This window comes from Boleophthalmus pectinirostris, unplaced genomic scaffold, assembly GCF_026225935.1.
Source record: "Boleophthalmus pectinirostris isolate CB_2022bp ecotype Guang Dong unplaced genomic scaffold, ASM2622593v1 HiC_scaffold_16, whole genome shotgun sequence".
Classification (NCBI taxonomy): domain Eukaryota; kingdom Metazoa; phylum Chordata; class Actinopteri; order Gobiiformes; family Gobiidae; genus Boleophthalmus; species Boleophthalmus pectinirostris.
Window position 1 is genome coordinate 24,816,653 of NW_026571095.1, and position 27,868 is coordinate 24,844,520.

Sequence of the window (27,868 nt, forward strand, 5' to 3'; positions counted from 1 at the left end):
TAATTGAGTTAACCTACCTTAAACAAAATAAGAGCTGTAACATAGACTGTCAAAGTGTATTTTAATTTTTAGACCGTGTTTTTTTCTCGGCTATCAGAAATGCATTTGGTTTTTTTTCCTCGCCTGTCAGAAATGCAGTTATTTTGTGAAAGGCATTTGGCCGGTCGCCTGCGCCGCGGGTCCTGCGGGTCCTTGAATGCATGTGGCGCGATGTGGGAAACGGGAGGAAAATAGTTTGACAGGAGGAGATCCGGAGAGATTATTGTGTCCTGTGGTTCTCTGTGAAGAAAATCAACATGTTTTCAGTTCAGCAAAGTTGTTGGTTTGTCCGTAAGGTAAGTGTTATAGTCGTTTTTACACCAAAAACAAGCATATGTGCTGAACGCCGGTATGATGTTGTTAGCATTAGCTTTCAGACATGCTAACTTTCAATGATTAAACAAAATAAAGTGTATAAGTAACATGTTGTCGGGGAAGTAATTGTGTTATGTTACTGTTTTAAGCAAATATAAGCCATTTTAGGTATTTAACAAGATACATATGGGCTTGAGAATCAAAAAGATGCTTTAGAGAATGACTTTCAATCGTTCAAATGTTCACGACATGTAAACATAAACATTTAATAATAATACTGTAATTCTTCACAGTGTGCCTAATGTTACTCACTGCACACTAGCTATATGAATGAGTAAATCTTTGCAATCTTATTCCTTAGTGTTTAATTGTAAATTATATATTTATGGAATTTATTAGAATATTTATTATTATTTTATTATTACTCTTTTAGGTGATTTGCTGGAGAGCTGCAGCCAGTATTGCTTGGGCAGTCCTTTTGTTGCCTCCGACCACAGCAGTCTTTGTAATCCTCAGCCGTTTCAGTGTTTTTCACCCAGTGCAGTGGATATCAGGTAAGAGGCCAATGATTCCAAAACTAATTAGATTATTTAAAAAAGCATAACTTAAAACTAAAATAATCAAATTTCCTTACAGAATGCCTGTCCCTCCTGTTAAGTATTAGTGCCATATTCTCCCTGATCCTTCTTTGTGGTGTTGTTATTGTGATTGGCTTTCTCAATCTGGAGTATTACACAGGTAAGTGTATGACATAGTTAACCAATGTGAACCTTTTTCTTTACGCTGTCAGTAATGAATTCAGTTTTTGACCTGTCAAAAAATAATTACTAATGACTAAAATAAAAGCATATTTTATCATTTTGTTTGTGTTGGTTGCACTTAAAATCAGGTAAACATGCGTCCGTACTCTAGACTAGGCTAGATTTGCATCTCCGCAAACCTGACTCTTATTTGGGGACTGGGGACTTGTTTCCATGGAAATGGTGTTCTTGTGGCTATAATCTTTCACAGTATGGCATAAAACTTATCTATCTCCATAGTGAATATTCCGAAGTACATTTTTAACCATTTCCATGGTATCAGATACAGTACAGATGGTGTGCCACCTCCAGAAAGTTACATACTGTACCTTTAATTATGGCTCTGTGTTTTAAAACTTTTTCAACCAGAGATTTCAATAGTCAATTTAACTCACAATTGATCTTGATTTGATGTTGGTGTCTGAAATGTGTTTTTCATTTATCTTTCTATTACAGTTATTCCTACAATTGCCTGTTCAAAAATTGCCCTACTTGGTCAGCTCCTCCACCCTCGCCAGTTTTTCAATTCTCTGATGCATTGCATTATGGGAATGATAGTGGCTTGGTGTTGTGCTGTCACCATTGGAGGCAGATATGAGACCCTTGGTTACTCTTGTCAGCAGAGTGATGTGTAAGTGCCTGAAATGTTACACTGGCCAATTATATTATACATATTGTATGTTATGTCTCAGCTAATGGTTTTGTTTGTCATTCCAGAGGGGGTCCCACTCACATGTGTCTGAACGAGTATCATCTTTTCCTTCTGCTCTCTGGGGCCTTCACAGGGCTTTCTCACAGCCTTTTGGATGTCATCCACAACATGAACTATGTCTCCTTCAACACGGTTCAGGTATGTTTTAATTTATTGTATTGAGTTTAGGATGGATGTAGGGCTGGGCAATATGAGGAAAAAAATATGAAACACATTTTTTTTCCCTCACATTGATCAATCTCAACAATAATAAATGAACATAGACAACAGAGTTTTAACACATTTAAAAGAAAAAATAATCACATTTCTTCTTCTGAAGTCTGAGCTCTGCACCCCAACCATATCACTGACTATAAGACATGACTGTATTCTGATCTCCTAATCTCAGCCCTAGTGATGTGACATAAAACTGTTGTGTTGATCATTCATGACATGTTTTGGTGTTATATTTTGTCATAAAATATAATGATCACTGACAATAAAACGATGAAAAGACAATAAGGCGTTTTATATAAACCTCATCATATAAACAAATTATGCTTTTGGCTTTTGACACCCCAAAAATGTTCCATTCCTCCATACTTTCCTCCAAACCATGTGTTGTTACTGCCATAGAATTAGATCTGCTAATAAAAAAAACAGGCTAATATAATTGGCCAGCAATCGATTTGATTTAAAATGGATTAATTCCAGATTTGTCCTATGAGAAACGCTATTTTACGTATACTTTTTATTCTCATTCAGTTATTATTATTGTTGTATATTAGATTGAGGATCAAATGATTAAATCTAAAGGGCAATTCTGGTGCAGCCAGCAGCTTCAAAATATCACATAAGCAAGAAATAGAAGTATATAAAAATACAAGGACAATATCTAACTTTAATTTAGAAAGATATCAAAGGTATTGTCAATCTGTTGGTAAATGTTTTGATAATGGCTTTATTGAATTCTTATTTTGCCTCCCTTTTAGCAATACAAATATCTGCGCTTCAAGGGCTCCATTCCACTGGTGGTGAAGTGCAGTGCCACTCAAGCACTTTATTCTCTCAGGAACTTTCTTATAGTTTACTTCTTTCTGGGTAAGTAAAGTGTAGGTTTTTACTAAAGTTATTCTGTGAAATATCCAGTCTATACTAAACCTTGTAACCTTCAAACCTGTGTACCTTTTGGGCAGTAGTGGCATTTTCAACAAAACTAACTGTCAAAATGATTTGTATTGTTCTATGAAAAAGGTTGACTTTAAATGTGTGCTGTCTCTGACGTTTCCTCAGGACATGTACCCAAAGGCTGGCTGTGTAAAACTCTAAACCTGGACGCAGACAGGTCAGTGGACTTGCCCGATAACATTTTGACATTCTTGGCCTCCCACTTGATGTTGTTGGAATAGATTTGTCATGTGTGAATAATGCATACATGTAACCTGCTCCCCAGCTCCGTTCACTCCCTGGACACTGTGGGCGGCCTGCTAGATCTCTCCTTACTTTACCACACATGGATCAGTGCCTCCTTCCTCCTCTTCACCTGGTACACCACTCTGCTGCTCTTTAGGATTTTTGTCACAGAGGTAAGGCTAGACTATGGTTGGACAACAATTTGGTGACCATTATTTTTTGTTTAAATGTTCTTATTTGCTGCTATTGTTGTTCCAAAACAAAATATTCAAACTTGATTATGGTACCAAGAAAAAGTCTTTATTAAATACTGATTCTGATGCCACATTGATCATACAAACATAATTTATTGACAATGCAATTGTCAACATAAAATGATTTCTTTCTTCAGTACCATGTATTCTTAAACTAGTTTTGGTTAAGATTATCATAGAAAGACCATTATAAAACTATTCTGGAAATGCCCAGTTTAGTTTTTTTTTGTATTACAACACTAGAGGGCAATTATTATGAAGTAATGACAAAATATCTAATGTACCAGAATTTGTGAAGTTTTTTTTTTATGTTTTATAGTCAATTTACTGATAAACATGTATTTGAAGATTGAAATTTATTGTCATATTATTTTAACAATATACCCCTTGATATCCTAATCCTAAATCCATGTTCTATCGTATTTCTTCTGTAGCTGTACAGTTTTCCAGTTCAGACTTCTTTCACAGACGATGCCCAACAGTGTTTGCCCAAAGTCATTGCAGAGAAGCAGCCCATGATTCTTAAGGTACATTTTATACAAAATTTCGATCTGCGTTGGTCTAAGATTCCTTTAAAACATGCATCCAATTGGCCTTTTCTTTTAGTTTTTAGCCCTACAGGACTTGGCCCTTCTTTCTCAACACTCCCCAATGCGCCGCGCTGAGGTCTTCAGCCTGAGTCAGCCAGGTAAATGTATTCTGTATTCATGGGTTTAAGATATGGCAACAGTCCTTTATTGAGCAAGCCTACGTCACCCATAGTCCCCAACGGCAATTTTCCTTACATTTACAAAAGCATGATATTAAACAGAACACTACAAACCTGATGTGATGTGCACTAGTTTCATTAGTGGGATGAGTACTGGTTGTCATGTGATGGCGCTCTGAAGGGGGAGTGAAGGCATTGGTAGGAGGGTACTCAGAGCATCCAAACAAAAAGGAAACCTATGTAATATGTCAGATGGCAATTTCAACACAATAAAGGTCCATGGTGATCTAAATCTGTTATGTGTTAGCAGTTGATACCCCTTTGAAGTATATTACCCCCTCTATAAGTTTTACAATATAGTCTTCACCTTTACATAATTTTGTAATATATATGTTTTGTTATCTGTAGGTGGCCACCCTCATAACTGGAATGCCATCAGTAAGGAGTGTCTGTGGCTGCTGTCTGATCTGACCCAGAGGCTGGTGGCCTATCACGACACTGTGGCGACAAACGGCCGCGCCAAGTCTCTGTCCACCGGCAGTGAGAGGAAGAGCTCGTCTGAAGCATCAGGTATTTTATCATTTATATTTTTTATGGTAGTAGTCTCTGTCCAAACAGTGTTATCAAATACTTGTTTAATGTACGATTTATATTGTGATATTTTGTATAGTGTTTTTTTTTTGTCCATTAGAAACAAAAATAAACATATTTCATTCATTATAATTCCTGCAATGTTGGACTTTTTCTGATTTCTAACAGCATTTAGCATCAACAGGTTTGTCATAGCAAAAATATTATATATCTCTTGAAGATAAATAATGAATCCATTTGCGAAGCCCAATGAGTTTTTTTGGAATATAGACCAAGGTTTATTCTTGTTACAGCAGATATGGACAGGGCCTAGGCCTGTTCCAGCCAAAGCCCAACAGCCTCTCTCCACCAGTGGTATGTTCCTACTACATCTCCCACTGTATCTCTGTATCTACCCATGTAGCAGAGTTTCAGCGGCTGGTGCTAAATGAACATACAGTTGATGATAACAAAGGGCTTCCTGAAGGCGGAGACAGTTGTGCCTGATGAACCTTTACACATGTTAATGACTGGTCTGGGTTTCAGGTAGAAATCACATTCATTTACACAAGACAGATTGAGAGAAATCATTCCACAATCTAAATTTCTATCACAGGTTGAATACAGATTTAATGTTACCACCAAAGTACACCCAACTAGGACTGGAAAATTAATGCAAATAACAGCAATAAGAAATATTATATTTTATTTCCACTTAGTCCTGTGCATGTAAAACCTAACCCTGTGGTTTAGATTTCTACTGCCAAAGTGATTGTACAAAACACTAGAGACAAGACTATTTACTGTAACTCCCTTCAGTGGGAAGATTCTTTTAAAAAATCTAATCTTTTTCTGACAAAAACATTTTGTTTTGCACAGATTTGGTCCAAGGTTTTTTTGAGAATAATCTCCTTTTGACAAAGAAAATATTTTTAATCATAGCAGTTGCATAAAATGATTTTGTAATGTTTTGTGAAGTATGACGCACACAATTGAATGTTTTATAAATGATTCAGCTCTTACCAATTTGTCCCCTTTGTTTTTTTAGTATCTGGAGATGACCCATTCACCCGGAGAACTTGGAAATGTCACACTGGGAATAATTTATACATTTCTTTGTCTTAATAGTGACTTCTGGAGATGACCCTTTCTCCCCTCGGCCCGCGGTTCTGCTGAAGACCCCCGCCTCTGTGTTTGCTCGCTCCATCGCTGGAGGCCCCCACAGCCCCCTGACCGCACCCTTCACCCCAGACCTGGACAGCCCCTTCTCCTCCCCCGCCCTGCGCCGCCTCACCGCCCCAGCTGAACAGTTCTCCCCCTGGCATGGGACTGTACAGAGCCCACACATCTTCAAGAGGGGCCCCAAACTCTGGTCCACATCCACAGGTGAGCAGTGAAGACAAAGGACGTGTTCATATGGCTGCATTTCATTGTGTCTAGATTAAATGCAGAGGAGCAATATTGCTGTAATCCCTCATTCATCCAGTAATGGTTCATGATGTCAAAGATTTCAAATTAAGTCAGCCTAAAGTGAAAAGTCTTTTTGAGCTCAAGATTTTTCCAACTGTGGATGAAAACCAGAATGTCTTGATTTTATACATATTGTCCTGATAACCATCTTTGAAACATTTGTTACCGTGCAGGGGCAATGTTTTGAGACACCATTTTAAGAGTAAAATCTACAGATATTTTTGGTGAAATACGATTTTAACAGAACAAAAAGAGCTATACTAATTAAAAAAACAAAACAAAAAAAACTAACTACTAAATATTATTGTACACCAATACTTGCACTTTCTTATTACTGTAATCACTTGGATTCCATATTCGATGTACTTATTACTTTATTTTTTATATCCTTCCATTACTTTGTTACAGACTCCAAAACCAACGGCAGCCCTTTTCCTTCTCCGGCCCCTGTGCTGTCTCCCAAACAGGAAGCCTCCAAACCAGGCTTTTTGGCTAAATTCCTCCAAAACAGGCGAGAGCAGGTATGGATTTCGTTCTGAAAGTATTCCCAAGAATCAAATTTTGGAGCAAAATCCAAGATAATGGCCACAATCATAACAATACAAACCCAAAACAAGTAATTTTATAAAATGTGTGTACTGCTGAGGGAATAAAACCAATTGCCAGTTTAAAATTTTGACATTTTTTTGACATTTTAAAACATACTGAACTGTCCCATTCAGGTGAAAAATTTCATGGCAAAGCGAGTGCTGATTATGTATTTATTTAACAAGGTAAGAATACGCCGTTTCAGTTTGTGGCTATTTCCATTTGGTTTGACTGGGTTCCTGCATGCTCACTCCCCTCATCAACAGATTTCTTTCCCATTGTATTGTATGTGTGTACCAGCAAAAATAACAGTAATTGAATAACTTGAATTGGACAAATAATTTCACTTCAATTCAAGTGGCACTTCAGTATTCAAAGTGAACAGACCAATATAATGCTTGGCAGATGTTTGCACTTTTTAGCGCATCAGCTGTTTTCCTCAAATCTTCAGCAGAGGCCGGTATTTTGTTTGGCCGAACCACCTTAATATACATAAAGAATATATGAATAAAGCTTTATCTATTTATTATCTATTTAACACCTATGTCCAAAGAGGGCACTGTTAAAAAAAAAGTGACTATACTGCTCTTATCCACTTTGTAATAAACGAGGTCATAGATGAATTTGTAGAAAATTAAAATTGTTTATTTTGCGAAAAATTACCAAAATTGGTCCTATATGTTGGCCCAAAATAATCCTAAAACAAAGAATCCTAAATATAATTAAGAAATATACCAAATTTAGTCAAATCTATTTATTTTTGCTGTAATTTTCCAACCTGACACAAAATGGTCACAGTACTTTGAATTTCCCTTTGAACTGGAACTGCCAAGAACGTAAGGAAAAAGTACCTTCACTTTTCCTAATGTTTTCTTTTTGACATGTCCCTGTACATCGTTGGCTTTTTCCTCTTGATGTCGTCTAGATGCATGATTAATTGACACTGGTTTGGCTTCTTAATTGTGCACACATTACTATTGCAGACTTTTTCCACTGCCCCTGCTGTGCCTGCGGGAGAAGCCAATTACCTTAAAAGCTTGTATTAAGGATTCACACACGTGTCTTCTCCTGTCTCCCCTCTTTAATTTAACTCGGCGATCAATCAAACAAGTAGAGATCCAGATTAGGGCTGCACAATATGAGAAAACTGTGGTATTTCAAAACAAAGCCTAAAACTTAGAACATGTCTTTCTCAACTGTCTAATTTCTAGTATATTAATTACTTCTATATACACTTAAGGTTAAATTCAGTACATTAAACTAAAATTTAAAGTTGCATTGCATAACGCGCTTTTCTATGTGCAAATGTAATTTTTTTGCCAAGAATATTGCGCAGTATGGCATTAAACCGTTCCGTTTTTGTTATTAGGGCTATTTTATCGCGGAAGTTTAAACTTTTTTTTTTTTTTGATACTAAGGAATTCACTCAATACCTGATACTGATTTTGATACTGCAATAAAGATATAAAACGGCCCATTTTTAGTAATTGAATCTAATTTTTATATACAAAATAAATATAATTTCTTTATCTCGGCATGAGGTCTTATATTTGTTCTAATAAAGCTCAAAATGACACTAAAACTGTTTCGGAAAGATTAAATTTTGTCCTTTTTTTCCCCAGTATCAGTACTTAATATTAGTCATAGTATTGATTTTAGTAGTACATTTTTGCAATTCCAATGCCATACTGCCAACACTCCAGGAAATGAAATAACATCTCCATGCAGTGAAAAGTTATGCAAGGTGCTTTCATTTACAAGTCAAACTCTGTCAACGTAAAATCTTAACTGAGACTAAAAACAGACCTACGTGAGGCAAAATTAAGGCTAAGTAAAGAATATTATTACCCAAAAATTTACATTTACGTTACTGTTAGTATTTTCTCAGTTTCTTGCAATATCTAAAAATCAAATCATCACTACAGTTTTGTGAGATATTGTGCAGCTCTACACGGTATCTTCCATTTGATTGCGATGCATGCTTCCTTTTTACCCGAATACTTGTTGACGTTATAGTTTTGCTCTAGTTTCCTATGGGGTCAACAGGCTCTTCAGTCCATGTGTTATGTAGTGTCTTGTTAAATGATGCATGTGTGACATAGGGTAGTCTTACTAATCCCTGTTTATCTAAAGTCCGACTCACACAGTGTAAGTCCATCACTCTACTTTTATTGCAGCTCCCTGAAGCATCCAGTCAGGCGCTGTTCGCAGACAGCCAAGCTCATATCTGGGCACTAGAAGGTACAAAATGCAAAAATGTTTTAATCAATTGTAATTGTTTTAAGGAGTTTTAATTGACAAAGTGAAATCTTGTGTATCTTGTATTTACAGGATTGTCTTACCTTGTCCAGGCTTCATACACTGAAGATCAGTTTGGAGTTGTGCAGACTACATTACCCAGCATTCTTAGTTCAATGTTGGTCCTACAAGAGGTGAATTATTTTAACTATTAGCCATTTCTCCCACTTATCCTTAAAAAGGGGTGAAATTTGTGGCCATACCGACTTGTCAAAGCCTGAACCCGTCAGTTCTCAGAAGCAAGACTGGGCCTGGTTATTACTTGGATAGGAGACTGCTGGGAAAATCAGGAGCCACAGTGGGGCGCCAGTCATAAAAACTGTCATTGTGTCCTTAGGCAAGACACTTCGCCCACATTGCCTAGTACGAAAGTGGTTTGTGAGTGATGGTGGTGGTTGGAGGGGCCGATGGCGCAGACTGGCAGCCTCGCTTCCATCAGTCTGCAGCTGTGGCTAGTAGCTTACCACCACCGGGTATGGAGTGAATGAATAATGCTCTTTGAGTGTCCAAAAAAGCCCTACATAAACTGATGCAGTACTATTATATTATTTAAATGACTCTTATTATAACAAGAATGTTAATGTCCCATAAGTTATTCAGTCATAGTTTGATTCACGCTTCTTGTTTTGCCCTGCATTTGAGGCTTGTGTGCTGATTTTGTTTTTGTTTTTTGTTCATGCCAATATGTTCTGGTACTGTAGTCTTCTTCACTTAATAACCATACCGTATTATTATCTTTTTATAGATTTTTTTCCCATTTGTTCTCTTGTGAGTTTTAAGCCATGTTAGAATGTTACCCCATCAAAAACATACCTGGAGTTGTTTTGTTAGATTAATATGCAGGGTTATTCAGTCTACATTTCCAAAGCTTAAAATGCTCTATTCTTTGTGATGGCATGAACTGTTAGTTTTCAAGTTAACAGCAAACTTTATTTTTTTTGTTCAGTAGAGATTGGCAATTCCTGGGCTGAACTACCCAAATGATACTAGTGAAGGTGTATGGAGTTTAAAACAGTTTAGCGATTCCTGTATTATCACGTGACATCACAAGAAGGGACAGAATATTTGTGGTTTTGTGTACTGAACATGTCTGAATGAAACAAAACTCCAACAGTGTAATATAAGACTATAAACACAAGTTATTATGAGCGCTTGATAATGCAGATGCTCCTTATATATTTGAATGGGTATAATATGTCTTGTACTTTGCCTGTTCTATTCTCATCACTATCTTTGTCATGTTTCCCTCCTTTACCTCTGCTCAGGCTGTGGACCGTCACTTTAAGCTTCCCCATGCCTCGAGTAAACCCTCTCGCTCCGGCTGCACGATGGAAGACTGCAGCTACAAAACAATGCGCTTTGCTCTTAGGGCCACGCTCAAGACCGCCCTCTACAGGATCACCACCACATTCGGAGAGCACCTCAAGTAAGTTCTATTAGACCTAATGGAGTTTAGCGGGGCAGACTGGATATATCGGCTAAGGGAGGCTTAGATTACCCACACAGTCCAAACTAAAACAGCTACTTTTCTTTGATTTGATTTTTTTCTGCTCTCAAATTTGGCAGACTTAAAAAAAAAAATCATTTGAGCTGTTTTAATACCAAGTTGCGTTATCCAAACATGGTAAAAAAATAGAAAAAATAAAGCAGCTACTACATGCTTTAGACTTAAAATTCTCAATGACAATGTGAAAAGATTTTTCTTCAAGAATGACATTTTTGTTGAATTGTCTTTATATTTTAAGAGTGATTGAAAATTTGTCTTTGTTTACATATTGATTATCCTGTTCTAATATACAGTGATTAGTAGATTATACAATAAGACCTCATAACCTTTGTATATCAGAATTAATAAGACAATATATCACACTAATCCTGCTCTTTGTAACCCCCAGTGCTGTCCAGATGTCTGCAGAGCATCGGAAAAAACTGCAACATTTCCTGGACTATAAAGAATAATTTGACTTTTATGGATTCGCATCTACCTGGTTTCATAACGAGGCCATTCGCACAGTGCCTATTCTAAAATGGTTTCCTCAATCCAACGGGGTGAAGCAGATCTCGATACAAAATGAGCGATCCTTGACTGAACAAAAATGTATTCCTATGGATTCTGACTTCTGACAAAAATAGGAAAACATTGATTGGTGATTTAAGTTGCAAAGGGCTATGAGATTTGTAACTGTAACTGTAAACCTGTTTGTTTTCTATATTTTGTATGGCTTCTGAGCAAAAGTACTTAAATCTGTGTCGAGTGAATGAGTTTGTATTTTTGTGTGTGTTTGACCACTACAGTTGAAAGATTAAACGTTCACCAGTTTGATGTAAAGGAGAGATGGAGTGATGAAGTGATGCTGTGGCTGTTTTGTCTCTTTTGAGTTACATTTTTAAAGACCTCTTGAATAAAAACATGTCAAAGTCATGCTCGATCAGTAAATCTAAGGTTAAAGTTCACACACATCAAACTATGACTTAACCTAGACTAGAACAGGGCCAGACTACATCAGGACTAAATTCCAGGATAAAATGTGAACAAGCCATCAATGGGAGAAAAAGAACAATTGTGTTAACTTGTCTGATAGGGTTCATCACTTTGCCTGGAAAGTTCCACAGCATGACATTAAACATACCTATGTAGCATTTATTTTACTAGGTGTTTCAATATCTTGAAACATGACTAAATGGTTCAGTAACTGCTATATCTCAACACCAACAAGCTGGTAAACTGGAGGACCACAAGAAAGAGTGAACCGGGGGTCTGGACCAACTGGGGCAAAGGTCACAAAGCTGCAAATTTGCCTGTTCACTAAAATGGCAAATGGGCTAGAGACAGGATGTTTGTGAAACATTTGTACACAGTTAAGTTGCAAAAGAAGTTGCTTTTGTATTAGTATAATATGATCAAATCAAATTGTTTTATTCCCTTTTCTTTGAATTGAGGTTGCTAGACAAAAATGAGAAGAACCCCCTAACAACCCGTAACACAATAACAAGAGCATGAACACAATCTTTTAGTTTATTGCACAAATCGTACATATTTCCAACCAAACTTATAGATGGAGTATTAGACGATGGTGGTGTGTACAAGATGTCAAAAATGCTGTGTTTGATCTGGATACAATTGTCACAAATTATGGCTTAGATCTGAAAAGGAAATATGTTTTTGTCTTGTCTTTAACAAGGAAGAGACTCAAATGTATAATACTTTGACAGCTCTGTTCTTAACAGATGTCACCAAAACAAATTGACAGAAATGATGACTTTTCTGTTTTAAAAGTACTTTGTCCTCATATATAATATAAACCTCTGCATCATTACCAATCAAATGTTGACATTTCAAGTCAAATAGCATTTGCTAAGTCATTTTTACAGTTTAATATACATTTATATGTACATATAAATTCTAACTAGAGTTCTCATAGAAAATGAGAAAAGCTGGACTTAATCGCTCTCACACAACAATTGACTGGCAAGCACGCAGACCGGCCTCCTGTACTGAGCCCAAACTCTGGAGCTGACCTGGTTTTTCTGAAGTGAAAATTGCACATTCAACCTTCAGAAAATAAGTGCATTATTAAGTCACTCCGATCTTTGAGTCGTGGGCAGTGCTTTCATTTAATCCAGGTCGAGTCGGGCTCAGAACCTCCTCATTTCAACAATACAGCTGCGATTTTTCATTAGCAACAAAAGCGCTCCCGTCTACATTTTCAGGTTCACGCCACACGGTGAACTGGCTTAAACCCGTTGGATGTGAGAGGGAGGAGAGAGGAGGGAGGAGGGGGAGGCTGGTGGAAGCAAGAATCCATTTTCCAAAAGACAGCAGGAGTTCAGTCGTCAAAACCCACCAAAATTTCCCTCTGCTTGGAAAAAAAATGAAATCACTGAAGTTTAACAAGCAAAAAAACAAAACAAATAGTGCACTTTTAAGTCTGTCTCAAAACTAGATCATCCCTGATTCAAGTGCACAGAGGAGCAGGTGAGGGCAGGCGCAGCATTTCGTGATTAAATAGTCCATAGATTTTCAGAAATGCCAAGCTCCGAACCAGGACCAAGAAGAGACCAGTACAAGACCAGAAACATAAGATAGACCCTCTTGAAGTTTAAAATATTTCCAAGTCACATTTTGGGTTTAAATCTTTCTTTTAAAAGACATTATTTAACTTTTCTGGTGGAGCGTATGCTTTCTTGTCATGGAGATGTTACTGCTTTGCCTTGTATGTTCCACAATACGGCATTAAACTTATCATATTTTGCACTGATTACATTGTAGGCATTTTCATTGATCAAAAATACCTTGAAAAATATTTCGACTGTGAGCAGGGTCACCTCTCCACGGACCTTGGCCTAGTGGAATCACCTGCTTGTATACCATACTGTGGAACATTTCACTCATAGCAATAACTTTTCCACAGACAGCAAGCAAGTGACCGACCCTCCACCAGAAAAGTTACACAGTCGATCTTTTTAACTCCCTTTTCCATCATTTCATATCTAGTATGCTGGTGTTTTTTAGCTTACTAAAGGGCATCTAATGTTACCGCGGTTACCCATGACGATACAGAAGTTCAATCTGGGATACTTGATCTTGTATGGATGAAAACAGGACTTCCGGGTAGTTTTTGGGAACCATTTTTAACAGGAAAAGTTAAATTCGTCATTAATATAGATTTTTTTTTCCACACTTGGTGAAAAGACGACGAGAGCATGTCCTTCTGATCCTGTATGTAAATATAGATCTGTGTAAAAAACTGTATGTGTCTGTATGTGCCTGTAGCAATAGTATGTGTCTATTTGCCCTTGAACTGATGCACAAGTGTTTTGAATGTAATGCTATGCTTGTATGTGCACTGCGATTCATTATACACAAGTTACAATAACTAATTCAGAATATTGATTTGAGCATTTTTAGTTTAGATGTATCTCCTAGTAAGATAGATAAATAGATTACAATAAAAGCTGGTTTTGGTTGATTTTGGTTGTTTATTGAACTGAGAAACTTGCATGGTATAATTGCAAGAATGTTTTAATCTTGTGTTTCGATGGAATAATGTAGGTGATGTGCCATCTTCGGAAAGTTAGATACTGTACATTAAAAGGTCCTATATTACGCAAAAATGACTCTCTTGAGCTTTCAGCCATGTTAGAATATTGTTATTTCATCAAAAACATACCTGAAGTAGTGCTTTTTTAAATTCACACATGTTTGAATCCTGGGTTATTAGGCTTTATGCAGTCTAATAAAGCTCAAAATGCTCAGTTCAACCTTGTGATGTCATGAAGTAGTAGTTTTCAAGTTTTCAGCTACACCTTTTACCATTTGTTCAGTAGACATGCGCAATTCCAGAGCTGAATTTACACACATGATGCTAGTGAAGGTGTATGGAGTTTAAAAACATTGGAGCACTCCCTGTATCACCACATGACATCACAAGGTGAAACAGAGTGTTTGGGAGAGGAACCCTCCCAAACAGAGTGTAAGTATGTGTGTTAAACATGTGTGAATGAAACAAAAGCGCAACTCAGTGTGTTTTTGATGAGGAAACAACATCGAAACATAGACCAGAAAATTGCGTAATATGAGCCCTTTAAATTAGGATTTAGAAAAACTTTATGACTAATATATAAACCATCTTTTTATAGTCATCTAAAATCAAGATGAATATTCTGAAATCAGGTATTTTAAACTTGTGCAGTTATTATTTTGCAGTGTGAGTGTTTGAATGTGGCTCAGGAGGACATGCACTGCACATGGTCCGGTCCGCCCTCCTCTTCGTCTGATGAGTCCGGAGAGCTCCAGGATTCGTCTGTGTCTGGGTCTGCGCCTTCACGACGGGCCTGAGGAACGGAAAACAGCATAATGGTAAGAGAGATTTGTTTATGGGGACCCTGGATAGACATTTCGTAAGTTTTAACTACTCAGCTATTACTTAACACCTTACCTTCACCCCCAAACAAGTTTCAAATAGAGCTGCTAATATGGGCAGTGTATCATATGCAATATATCGACAATCGCATGTATCATCAACCATGTATCGTGTATGAATCGTGAGGGACCGTGTGATTCTCAGCTCGAGTTTGCACAAAAAAACACTAGGCATAATAGATAATTCTATTAAAACACAATATACACAGTTAAGTAGCAAAAAAGTGGATTTAGTGTTTAATTTAATCCTCATATAATTTAATGTGGACCTAGAGATATTTTTTTATTATAACACGTGGTAATGGTGGATGTTATAAACTTGTATTGCTCTCATAAAAGGGAGTGTGTTTTCATTCTGGTGGTCTTGCTAAACTTGTACAGTTCTTATTAAAGGAGCCTTGTGTGCAGCTCACTCTCTGCGGTCGCCTGTTCCTCATGTGTCTCATCAGGAACCACAGTTGGGTGTCGTACTGGTCTCCATGGCGAACGCTGTCCTCGTCTCGTTCACGTTTGTTTTTCTTCATCAACTGAAAACACAGGATTTAGCCATTAATGTGACCTTTTAGATTAGCGTGGAAGAAAATGACCGCTCAACAAAATACAAAATCCACACATGGCCACTGTTTTCTAGTTTATTTGTGGTAATTTTGTGGTTCATTTTTTTATTGGCCCTCTGGAATGTATCTTGTTTCTTGAAAATGTCAACAACTTGGTCTGGTGATCTTGGTCTGGTCACCTACTTGTCTCCATGGAAATCGATCATTTAATGACCCATTTAATGTTACTGTGGAACATTCTACACAAAGCATTAAGAGATAGCAAAACAGGTAACGGAGCCTCCATCAGAAAAGTGACAGTCTTGCTTTAAATGCTGTACCATAATTTCCGGACCATAAGCCGCTGTTTTTTTCTCACACTTTCACCCCTCCGACTTATACAATGATGCGGCAAATATATGGACAGATTATTTGTTTGGCACATTGTCCATTCATATATACGGTCTATGGTTTGGCAACACAGCGAATGCGCCTGAGTGCAGAAAGTGCCGCTGTCTGTGTGGTTCACACATAGAACATGGGTTAACATGAAGGTGCAGTGTTTGCTAGCGATCTTATCAGCACACTAAAAGAGTTTATCGCCGTGTGATAAAATAAGTTATGATGCTAAATCAACATTAGTGAGGGGGATACATCTTACTCGTATGCGTTAAATGCAGGTGCGGGCACAAATGACAAGAAGAAATGTCTCAAACTTCAGTAGCCGGACATCCACTCATACCTGATGAACACAACTACCCTAGTCCCCGGGAGAGCCTGAAACCTGCTGAAATCCTATAAGACACTGACATAATACAGACAGGACAGCGACTCTTTCTGCAGGAGTCATGTGCGGTAGAGCGCAGGGAGAGATGGGGGTGATGCGTCAAGGAAGTTGCTTGTTTGATTGTGTTTTGAACAGTTATTTTGCGCTTCATACACACACTCCTCATGGAAAACACATGAAGAAATGCAGATGATGCAGCTTTTAAGTTAAAGGTAATTGAGCAGCGTGACGAACTAACTCAATGGAGGGAGACGACAAAAGTTTTCAGAGGCTGTAAAAGCAGATGGCTCGAAATTGAAAACGTTCTTGAAGACGTGGACACCTGCGGCTTATATTCAGGTGCGGCCTATATATGTGCAATTTTAAATTTTACTTAAAATTTAGTTGATGCAGCTTACATTCAGGTGCACTCAATAGTCAGGAAATTACAGTACTATTCTTTTGGGCGTGAGTTATTGCCCTTGTGTTGCGGTGTATTACCTCTTTGAGTCCTTTGAGTGTGGTAGGGGCTTCTGCTGTGGGGGCCCACAGTTTGATGTCGTGGTCTAAGCCGCTGGTGGCCAAACCGGGGAGGTGTGGGTGTGGCTCCAAGCAGTTAACCTGTACACAGATGTATAAACAATAGGTAAGTCAGGTTTCTTAATGGGACATAAGCAGGGCTTTTGTAGTTGCAAATGAAGTCTCATGGATTAAAAGAAAATGACTCCTTCCCATTAATTTGAATAGATTAAAGCAATGTATCCGAGTTTTGTAATTGCCATAACAACAGAGGACCATTGCAGTAGCTTGAATCCCATGACTAATGCAAAGTACCACGAGTGATAAAAAAAAAAAAAAAAAAAATCCGCACAATTGAAATGAAAAAACAAAAGAAAAAAACAAAACACTTCATCTTCAGTTGACATTTTTGACTCACCACTCCTCCTCTGTCGCCCTCCATAAACTGAACGATGCGCGCTGAGTATTTGTCCCAAAGGTAAATGTGTCCACAGTCACTGCCACTGACCACAAACTCACTGCAGGGGCCGTAGAAGTTCACCCCCTTCACTACAAACACAAATCCAGTTGTGACAAAAGGCGTACTTAGAAATTCATATTTATAAAGTTGAAATGTTTTTAGTTTAATTATCAGACCTGTTGCATTATTGCGATGTCCCTTATATCGTCTGAGGTAGTCGGCCCCATCACTGTGGTTTGAGTCAAATAAATAAATGTCCTCATCATTGTAACTAGCCAGGAGCTCTGAAACAACACACACAGTAATATTAATATGTCAATATATTCACATTCTTTCCAGCAGCAACTAAAAATAACAACTTTAAATAACTTTCACTATAATTAAGTTTATTGTTCACTAATATTTTGATTAAATCTAGCTGACTGGAGGCCTAGTCTAAAAAAATGATTGATGTTTTTATTTGAAAGAAGAAAAATGAGAGAAAAGTGTAACCTAGTTTTAAATAAACATTTTAAACGGTACACTATGAAACATTTTGGGTGAAGGTTCTGTCGCCTTCTTGTCTCCATGGAAATCTTTTTACTTTGTCTGGAAAATTATCACAGCAGCATTTGTATCGATGAAAACAACCAGCAGACCAAGCCACATCTGTGGAGAGGTGAGCTCTTTCGCGGTACAAATGCATGTTGATTGATTTAATTATTATTTTGAGCAATAAAAACTCAAAGACTTGACTAGAATGTTTAAAGCCATACTGTGGAACATTCTAATAATAGTGCATCTTTAAATAAAAGTTGTGTACCTGTGCCATCATGACTGTACACTAGGCATGTTATGTTGGTTTTGGACTCGCTTGATACCAGGTGTGAGGGGCAAAACTTTTTTAGAACGCCGTTATTGTCATTTTCATTGATCTTCCTCTGGTCATAGATCCTAAAATGTAGAATAAAACAAAGCATGAAGTACAAGTATGAATATTGCAGAGTATTTTAACTGAACAGGTGTGTACGTACCTGACGTACTGGTCTCTACCACCAACAGCAAAGTGATGCGTTGTTGCCGGGTTTACAAAGATTGTGTACAGTCCTACTTTTTTGTCTCCCTCCTTTACAACCACTAATTTACTGCAGAAAGTACAAAGGAGCAAAAAGAAGTCAGATTTCAAGTTATAAGTTATTATTTTTCATCAGATGATGTGACAGTTAAAAAAATAAGTACAATCGTATAAAAAGGATTTCAAAACTACAGAAGCTCAGAGGGCTGTCATTCAGAAACCAGCTTTGAAATATGTTTAAAACCTTAATTTATTTGCAGATTGCATATTTGCCATATTAAAAGCCAAATCTACATGCAATACTAAAAAAATACAAGTAGAAGCACTGGTACTTTGCAATTCTACACGCATGTCTATCGCGTAATGTTAAGCAGTTACCATGGTGACATACTGCACATAGCCAAAAACAAAAAAATACAAAATAGGATCTAAACACCACATTTTCAGGAGTCTGTGATCAATACAAGCATCATGGTCTCATTTATTAGATGTCTGATGTTCAACAAAAATGGGAGGGTGAAAAACAGTTGGTTAATGTTTGCTAACTTGTGACTATAATGTGATTTAGGGACTTGTTTTGTTTTAACAGCACAAAATCATCTCATCTGTTGTAGTTCCAACTAAATTATTTCTTTATAGCCAGACTGTATTAAAATAAAGATCAGATTAAAGTCTAAATTGAGTGACAAAGCATCACACCCACAGGGAATCTAAAATAGACAGGAGAACCATCAAAAGGGATGCTAAAATCACTAAGGAAGCATTTGCACTTCACTGGTTTGAGCCCAGCTTTGTCCTGATGTAGACTGTTGTGGTCCTGTTCTCGTCCAGGATTAGTCCCGGATTTATTTATTATATAACATTTTTGTGCAAGTGTGAGCACACCCCAAAAACACTCAATGGGCTGTTCATTTATTGACCACTTTCTTGACATTTTTGGTCAAACTTGTCGAATGGCCTTAAGAGAATGACTCACTTGGCGGGCCGGTCTAGACGCAGGTCAATACCGAACACAACTGCGTCCTCTCCAGCCGACAGGAAAGAGCAGGGGGAGTCTGGCTCAAGGGCCAACTGAAAATACCAATGCAAAAAAGATTAAAATACAACTAAATAAAACTAATTAAATACAGTTCATTAATACATTTTGAGATTTAGTGAACAAATATAAGCAATATAAATAGGTAATAATATAAATATAAGTAAGCAAATTGAAAACTTAATGACATCAGGGAAATATTTGATTCCTGATTCCTAATGAAAAATAGATTCTGACTGAGTGTGGTGGATACCTCTGCCACCACTCCATAGTGTCAGTATTATTTAATTTTCATTATTATTTATATTAAGTTAATTACACTACACATAATTTAATTCCGTTATTTAGACTTATGTTCTAATTTGAGTGCACGCATTTTAGTTAATATAAGTCTTATTTACTTACACTTGTTCTTTTTGTTTTTTTGAGCACCGGACGGAGGACCCTGGGAGAGACCATCAGGACTCAGCAAAGGGGGGGAGCACTATTTAGTTTGTTTTACTAAGTTAATCTGTTTAGTTTGTGTTAAGGTCACATTATTATCACTTATTATTTCCTGTATTATAATTATTTGCTTTTTTGTTTACTTTGATTAAGTTATTGGTTTAGTTAGTTAATTAGTGTAATTCCTCCCTCTTGTGTTTAGCTTTAGTTGGTCCTCAGGTATTTAAACACACCTGTTCCTTTATCTGGTTGGGTTAGTTTTGTTCTGTTCAGTTTGATTTTGAGTTACCCCAGTTGGGCCCAGCTTTTTTGTTAATAATTTGCCTAATTTGAGCCTTTGTTAAATTCTATCTTTTTTGGCTTTATTAAATTTAAACTTATTTTTATACCTTGTCTTTGCCTTTCTGTTTGGTCCACTACACTGAGCTTGGAACAGGACATGTGGGTAATTCATCATCATGTCTTTAATCATTTGTGCCCCAAGATTGATAGGATAGATTGATAAATCTATCATAAGGATCAAATATTTCCCTAATGTCATTAAACTTGCAATTTGTAGCTTTTTGTGCTCTTTAGAAAATCCTCAAAATGTTCATGTGAATTCAAAAGATTGCCAATACTTATGTCACATTTGTCATAGAAAAAAAGAGAGAGAGATTTGATATTCTGACCTTGTGTGCAGCCCCCTTGTGCTGTGCTACTCGTTTGGTGTTTTTGCAGCGCTGTGTTGCTGAGAGCTCGGCCACTCGGATCTGTCCGTCCCGAGCGCACATGGCCAGAGTCGAGTCTCCGCTGTGGGGCAGGAACTTGGCCTGAGAACACAAGAAATGACAACTTAAATGCCCACTGTCAAAGATTTTTTGTTTCAGTGCAGACAGCCTGAATATAATATAGCCAATATACGATTTAATCATTTGGAGCACAGTAATAAAAATGTATTTTTACTGACGCTATATATTAGTTAATTAAAGTGGGACTAAACACCTAAACTCCACCCACAACCATGTGTCTGTAATCCAGGTCCCAGGTAGTCACCAACTACTGGAAACCACAGAAGCCACTTGAAGGCAGCACGTGCTTAATTTTAAGTGTTTTTGACCAATCAGAAAGGTGCACATGGACCTAGTTTACATGAAAGTTGCCCAAAAATGACTAGGAACTGTAGATAATGCCATTAAAACACAACATGCACAGTTAGTAGTGAATAAAGAGGATTTAGTGTTTAGTTCCACTTTAATGTAAAAAGAATTATGTTTTTGTGTATAAAGAGGACATACTAAACATTTTTGGAGTAAATGATTCTTTATTATCTAAAGTATAATATCTAACATCTATCTATACAAGAGCCATATGCCCTGGTCCAAGCTTGGATCTAAAAGCAGACTTCTGGGTTTCTACCTGAAAGACGTTGCTCTTGTGCCCACTGTCGAACTCCAGCTCTGCGCGTTTGACCGCCCAGTCCCAGATGATCACCCTGAGGTCGTCGCTGCCCGATGCCAGCCGTGTGCCCGAGGGGTTAAAGTGCAGTGTGTTGACACATCCGGCGTGCCTTTCCAGTTTGCCCTGCAGCTCCAGCCTCTGCACCAGCCCCCGAGCCCCGCACACGCGCCTCACAAACTGGCCCGCGTCCCGTCCGATCTCCCTGGAGCGGATGGAGGGCACGGCTCTCCACACCGGACCGCGCATGTCCCGAAGCTCCGCCCCCAGCCACGCCTCCATCTCTTCATCGTCGTCATCATCATCATCCTGAAATGAGACGTAGACATAAACATAACATTTAGTTAACATATTTTTGTTTACAATTATTCTTTAAAATGTTTAGTTATAACATGACAACTACAACAATGGTATGAAGTTATTCCGTATTAACCTTATGCATACCGAGAACCCCTACATCCATCGCAAAGAGTTTTTAATTCCTTTTCACAGCGGTGCAGTGTTTTGTTATGAAAACTAACAGGAACTAGCATGCTAACATGGACTTCCTGATTATTTGACAATATAATGCTTTCTTAGAAGATGCAGGCAGAATTCAGCTGGCTTGTTTTGACCTTGAGATCTTATAAAATATACCTGTACAGGCAAAGAAGAATTTGGAGTATTTCTATTTTTTTTTTCTCTAAACATCTTTCAAAAAGTAATTGAAGCTCATTATTTTCCTACTGTTCAGTGTTAAATCCATTGTGATCACTGAACAGGTTAGAGCAGGGGTGTCAAACTCAAATTCACAGAGGGGCAAAATTAAAAACTGACTAGGTCGTGGGCCAAACTAAATATTTACTGAAAAATTTCAACAACATCTGCATGTTTTCTAATCTTTCGAGATATGTAATGTAAAACCTTTTCTTATTAAAATAAATGTTTAATAATAGTTTTGCTTAAACATTGAATCCAGAACCAGCATAATATAAAATAATAACAAAATTTTAAATATATAATGTTTCTATAGCCTATCTGAAGCCCGGGGGCCAGCTCTAACACATATTTGATATGATCTTGCGGGCCAAATATAATTATATCGCGGGCCAAATTTGGCCCCCGGGCCTGAGTCTGACATATCTGGGTTAGAGTGTAATACATGTCTACTGTTTTTCAACATAGGCTGCATTAATAAACTTGTATCAACATTCAACAATTACATCTTTCTGGTCTTCATCCTCTTCTTCATCATCATCGTCGTCATCCTCATCAGAGCTTGAGGAGTGGTTGGCGCCTCCTCCTGGCCGGTTCCTCTTTCGGGCAGCTCTTTTTGCAGTGTCTTTAGCTCTGGTCCGCTCCCTCCTGCCCCCCTCGCTCTCCCTCTCCCCGTCCTCTGTTAGGGAGTACAGTCCGCTGCCGTCCATACTGTCCGTGTCCTCTTCGTCAGCTTCTCCGTTGTTGTTGTTGTTGCCATCTTCTCCCTCCGCGTCGGCCATCGGTTTGTCCCCCGAGCCCTCTCCCGTTTCTGATGGATCTGCACCCAGCAAAAACAGCAAAACCATTAGCACAAAGAAAAACACCACTTCTCACATTCAGTTTTACTATTCAGAGTCTCTGCTTTTATGTAATTCATCTGGTGCGGCAAGATTTATCACAATTTGAATGTGTGTAATTACCAAATCGCAAAAGCTGCCATTTTTTGACTACCGAAATTTCATCCCAAAACACCCAAAATGTTCAGACTTATTTTGCATGGCTAACACTGCAGTTTAGATCTGTAACATGTTCTGAAATACATAAGATAAGATAAATCTGTATTTGTACCAGAACAGAGAAATTACATTCACTACTAGTCAAATGTTTGGATGCACCATCTCATTCAATGTTTTTTTTCCCCCCTATTTATTTTTACTACTTTCTTACTTTTTTATATATAGAAAAATGTTGTGCATGAACAAGTTCAAAAGAAACACGTTCAATGAACACGTTCATTTTTCAGTGAACTTTGAACTGCACGCAACACATTTGTAAATCAAGAATTTGAACACGAATTGTTCAAATTATGTGAGATGAACGACATACGTCACTGTTGGGGTTAAATTAAACGTTGGAATTAGTTGTCACCCGACGTGTGACAAGGTCTGCTTGCACTTAACCTCACGAAACCACAGGCGCGTGTCAACGTGAAGGCGGCTCCACCGACAGCTCTAGCGGAACATACTGACTCTTGTGTTTCTCAATGGGAAAGCCTTTACCTTCTGTACAGGCTGACCACAGCAAACGCAAGGATTTCAGAAGTAAATTTCAAAGCACTAATTACGATACAAAACTGCCCAGGGAGCACGTTGTGCTGATGGTAAATGCACAAATACAACAATAGATTCATTAAAATAAGTTCAGCCTTTCATTCACATATCTCACCTAAAAATAAAATGAACTGAACTTTAAACTAGTTCAAAATTAAAATTGTGAACTATGAACATGATCTGTTCACTTTGAACATGTGTGAACTGAACTTTGAACTAGTTCACTGTAGAAAACATCAAACATACATGGAAATATATAGCAAAGAAAAAAATCTTGAAAAATATTTAGTAGAGGTATTTAAATGATTTTACTAAACAGTTAAATAAATCTTGCTTCATATATTTGATGTCTTCTGAATGTATATAAAATGTAGAAAGTACTAAAAATAAATAAATAAAAAAAACATTAGATGAAGTGTTGTGTCCTAATTTTGGCTGGTAGTGTACATAGTCTGTCTTTTCAATATTTCAGTCTTTTGTTAATGCTCCTTGGCAAGTGTAAAACGTGAACTTTGAAGACAGTCCTATTATAAAAACATTACGTGCAAATCTAATTGCAATGCTTGACAGAAAAATCTACTCAATCGTTCAGCCCCGTCTTTTTTGTACATTTATCTTTGCATACAGGATAAAATTTTTAACATTTTTGTCATAGCTGGCTGGAATAATGGTTTGCAAACAAGTTGAGTTGAGTGAAGATGTAATTGAAAGAAACACTAAAACTGAAAAAGGCTCTGGGTAAGTACCATCAGGCCCACATACTATGAGCACTATGCATGTTTTCTAGTTCTTTAGTGCTAATCCCGATGAAGATAATAAGCAACCACCAACCAACCATAACCAAACCAAGTATTTTTGACAATAAAGTGGTTGTAACTGAATAAATGAAAGATGAATACCTTTATACCACACTCTATTAAAACTCACACATTAATGCATAATTTAGGATTTCTAACGCCTTAACCAACTTTTCACACTCTTGAACATGATTGTAGAAATATTATCCTTGCCCTGCTGGCTGGCTATACAGGCACAGTATATAGTATGAGATTGCACGTTACATGACATGTCACTCGAAAGCCCTAAACGTATTCTCAACAAATGTTACATAACAGGCTCCTAGTCAGCACTGTAATGCTACTGGATTCACCTCAAATCCCAATTTTGTTAACCACTTTTGGGCACCAGTTTTTATACGAAGGTTAACTTGATGATAAAAGTTATTCAGAGAAAACAGAGCGACTAAATACTTAGAAGTAGCTGAAAAGATAGTATTTGAATATAAGATACAGGCCTTCTTTGGTTTGCTGGAGTCAGGGTTGAACACAAGGAGAATGCAATGTATAAATTTAAAACTATGCATGTAAACAAGATGTGTCTGCGGCAAAAAATCTTAAAGCTCTTACGTATATGTCTGTATCTGATCTGACCCAAACTGCACTCACAGGACTACACCTTCACAGGAATTCATGCAAAAACAACTATTTATACAGTATAAGTTCAGAGGGATAATATATAAAGACAGATATAACTTGTGAATCATAAGTTTAATCTTCCTTTTTACATATAAATACCAAATTGTCAGCCAACACACTCATTTTTTAACTTCTCCTTTCTGCTGTTGAGCCATATAAATCCTTATTAGGCCTGTCACCACAACAGATTTTTGAAGCTACAGAGATATACTGTGATAAACAATAAAATCACAACTACTTTATGCTGCTGACAATAAAGCAGGACAATCCCTGTAAACACATTTGTAAATAGACAATATCTTTAAAGGTCTGCAACCCCACATGTAGTCATTAATGTAAGTATATACATTCAGTAAATTATTGATAATAGTTACATAATTTTGCTTTATAATGAGCAGGCCTTTTGATTTGAGAATATTAGAGTGGGTATTTTTAGTCTACTCTCCAATGCTGAAATGCCTTATTAACATTATGTAATCAACAAGTGCGATTACCATCTGTAATAGAAGCCTGTGTTTGTCCCTCTTTGCTTCCTGAGGCACCTCCATCTTTGTGTTGATCCTCGTCTGGCTCTTTATCTTCTGTCCCACCTGATACAATTACACAAGGAAAACCTACATTAAAACACGAAAGGTAGAGACGAGTCTGCAGCATGGTTAGTTATTGTGGCTAGTATAAATAGTCGTGTTATATTCTTGCACCCTTATCCTCACCGTTAAGCGCTGTGGATTTGCCGTCTGCCTCAGCCATCCTCTACGTGATTATGCTGCAGAGGGCAACCTGGAACAACCACAAAAAAAAACACCAGTTATTTATTTTTGATCCCCTTTGCCCCGTGCTAAAGTTGACAGACGATCAAATTGCTTGTGTCTGGCTTTTACGCACGAATTTCTGCTGGTTGGACTGCAGTGCCAATACTCCAGGCCGCATTTTGTTGTCTTTAAGCAATGCATATCAAACTATTTTCACTTTCACAACATGTCTATTCACTCTAGATTCAACTTAAGATATTTTACCTTCTTTGGCAACGCGTCTTTCTAATCGGTCCCCATTTTTCGAAGGGTGCTTTAAATTCGCACGTCCCGCACGCAAAAATACAGCTACACTTTATGTAATTGCGTTTATCCAGGCTGAGGTCGTGTCTAGCACATGCTACGCTAACATTTAACGAAACTAAACAGCTGTCACAAGAGTTTCGCCTGCTAGTTGTCAAAACGAAGTATGCAACTAGCAGTGCGCGGAGAGGGGCTAAGTAGCATTAGCATTGCAGTTAGGTTAACGCGCACTAGAATCAAGGCATTTGGTTCGAGTAGGCGTGGTTTAGTGGATATTTCTTGTGTTTTAATGCATATTTTAAAGTTTAAGTTCAAATAGAAGTGTAATTATAAAAGAAAAAGATATAGTTAAGAATTACTCAAAATGTACAGATTAAGGAACTTGGACTAAGATAAAATAAGATAAACTTGGGTGAGTTTATTGTAAATAGTGCTATTATCACTGCATTTAACTGACTTTCTTATTGATACCGCAAATAATTTAGTGTTATGATAAACTGACAATATAATTAACCCTTCCACTTGGTCATAAATTAAACTTGGCGTTTTATTTATGGTTTTTGGTGCGTTTTGGAGCGAGTGACGTCGCGCGTAAGACCCGCCCCCGAGCGAAATGCCTGGGATTTGGAGAGTTCCCTTACCTCTGCAAAGCGAAGGCCCGACAAAGCGCACTTCTGAGTTTAATCTTTCTCGCAGATTTCACTGTCCGCACACCGATCGTGCAAAACGGGCTAAGTGCCTCGAGTTTGAAGTCTCATGAGGAAAATACAAGACATGGGGGAGGCTTGCATAAAGCTAAACGAAAGGAAAACGGAGTAGGAGGCGAGCTAACTGCGTGTGCACAAGGCTGGCTGCTGCTTCTGCTGTTGTTGTGTTTATGTTTTGACGGTCCTCGGTTTCTTTTTTTGTCCGAAGCCATTTCCGGTGTCGTGCTCCCTTTGTTTTTATTGTCCCGGAAATGTGCTCACTGCTCACCATCACCAAAAAAGGCTAATTTATCCACAGAAAATCAATAAATGTACTTGTCAGTCATTGTGATGATGATCAAATTTAGTCGGTAGCCATCTTATACAAACTTACAATACATGGGACAAAATAGCCCACTTATAATAACACATTACACTATTTAAGTTCATATCTTGTAGAGCCACTGCTTTATTAATTTTTTATAATTGTATTACTGTTCTATAACATTGCAATTAAAGGGTCTTTTTAATGTTATGTTATAATGTTATTTCCTCATCAGAAACATACCTGGAGTTTTGTTTTGTTTCATTCACACTTTTAACACACAAACTTAAGCTGAGTTCTTCTCTCAAACAGAAAACTCTCTGTTCCATTTTGCGATGTCATGTGGTAATACAAGAAGTGCTGCACTGTGTTTTTAAACTCCGTACACCTGTCAGTCGTTCGCTAAAGGGACTGTGTCTTTCGGCTGGCCTGGGAACACCTTGGAGTCCCCCCGGAGAAGCTGGAGGAGGTGTCCAGGATGAAAGAAGTTTGGGAGTCCCTGTTACTGCCCCCATGACCCGGCCCCAAATAAGCAGAAGAAAATGGATGGATGGTCACCTTTCAGCCCTGGAATTGCCTATTTCTACTTAACTAATGTTAAAAACTTTGAAAAATACTACTACATGACATCATAAGGTGGAACAGAGTATTTGAGTTTTGGACATAGACTAATAAACCAGAATTACTCAACCATGTGTGAATGAAACAAAACACACC

At 37.6% G+C, this 27,868-nt stretch overlaps 2 protein-coding genes across 4 annotated transcripts; one reads left to right on the forward strand and one right to left on the reverse strand.

Moving 5' to 3' along the window:
• The first annotated feature begins 157 nt into the window (after positions 1 to 157).
• On the forward strand, positions 158 to 11,569 carry ndc1 (NDC1 transmembrane nucleoporin). Of its 2 annotated transcripts, XM_020929172.2 has the most exons (18): positions 158 to 335; positions 788 to 908; positions 991 to 1,092; positions 1,611 to 1,785; positions 1,872 to 2,004; positions 2,838 to 2,946; positions 3,139 to 3,190; positions 3,299 to 3,431; positions 3,947 to 4,039; positions 4,119 to 4,200; positions 4,630 to 4,791; positions 5,920 to 6,177; positions 6,670 to 6,782; positions 6,984 to 7,034; positions 9,027 to 9,090; positions 9,181 to 9,281; positions 10,413 to 10,573; positions 11,043 to 11,569. In XM_020929172.2, the coding sequence occupies exons 1-18, from the start codon at positions 297 to 299 to the stop codon at positions 11,104 to 11,106; spliced, it is 2,013 nt and encodes a 670-aa protein (XP_020784831.1). In that variant the 5' UTR covers positions 158 to 296; the 3' UTR covers positions 11,107 to 11,569. The 2 variants fall into 2 exon arrangements, with proteins under 2 accessions (XP_020784831.1, XP_020784832.1); XM_020929173.2 differs by lacking the exon at positions 6,984 to 7,034.
• Positions 11,570 to 12,149: 580 nt separating this feature from the next.
• dcaf8 (DDB1 and CUL4 associated factor 8) lies at positions 12,150 to 27,022 on the reverse strand. Of its 2 annotated transcripts, none has more exons than XM_020929160.2 (14): positions 26,782 to 27,022; positions 25,799 to 25,865; positions 25,580 to 25,675; positions 22,525 to 22,838; positions 21,284 to 21,631; positions 20,557 to 20,697; positions 19,382 to 19,476; positions 18,365 to 18,475; positions 18,154 to 18,284; positions 17,528 to 17,635; positions 17,310 to 17,440; positions 16,874 to 16,993; positions 15,484 to 15,597; positions 12,150 to 14,982 (listed from the first exon to the last, which is right to left on the reverse strand). In XM_020929160.2, exons 2-14 carry the CDS (start codon positions 25,833 to 25,835, stop codon positions 14,875 to 14,877), a joined length of 1,854 nt encoding a protein of 617 aa, XP_020784819.2. In that variant the 5' UTR covers positions 25,836 to 25,865; positions 26,782 to 27,022; the 3' UTR covers positions 12,150 to 14,874. The 2 variants fall into 2 exon arrangements, with proteins under 2 accessions (XP_020784819.2, XP_055007474.1); XM_055151499.1 differs by lacking the exon at positions 26,782 to 27,022 and adding an exon at positions 26,102 to 26,334.
• Between the last annotated feature and the right edge of the window lie 846 nt (positions 27,023 to 27,868).

Coding starts and splice junctions, on each gene's coding strand:
- ndc1 (XM_020929172.2), top strand. CDS start 297: ATGTTTTCAGTTCAGCAAAGTTGTTGGTTTGTCCGTAAG. Junction 3,191..3,298: donor CTAAACCTGGACGCAGACAG/GTCAGTGGACTT, acceptor CCTGCTCCCCAG/CTCCGTTCACTCCCTGGACA. Junction 4,040..4,118: donor AGCAGCCCATGATTCTTAAG/GTACATTTTATA, acceptor CTTTTCTTTTAG/TTTTTAGCCCTACAGGACTT.
- dcaf8 (XM_020929160.2), bottom strand. CDS start 25,835: ATGGCTGAGGCAGACGGCAAATCCACAGCGCTTAACG. Junction 18,476..19,381: donor CGTCTAGACCGGCCCGCCAA/GTGAGTCATTCT, acceptor TACTTTCTGCAG/TAAATTAGTGGTTGTAAAGG. Junction 18,285..18,364: donor GGTAGAGACCAGTACGTCAG/GTACGTACACAC, acceptor TCTACATTTTAG/GATCTATGACCAGAGGAAGA.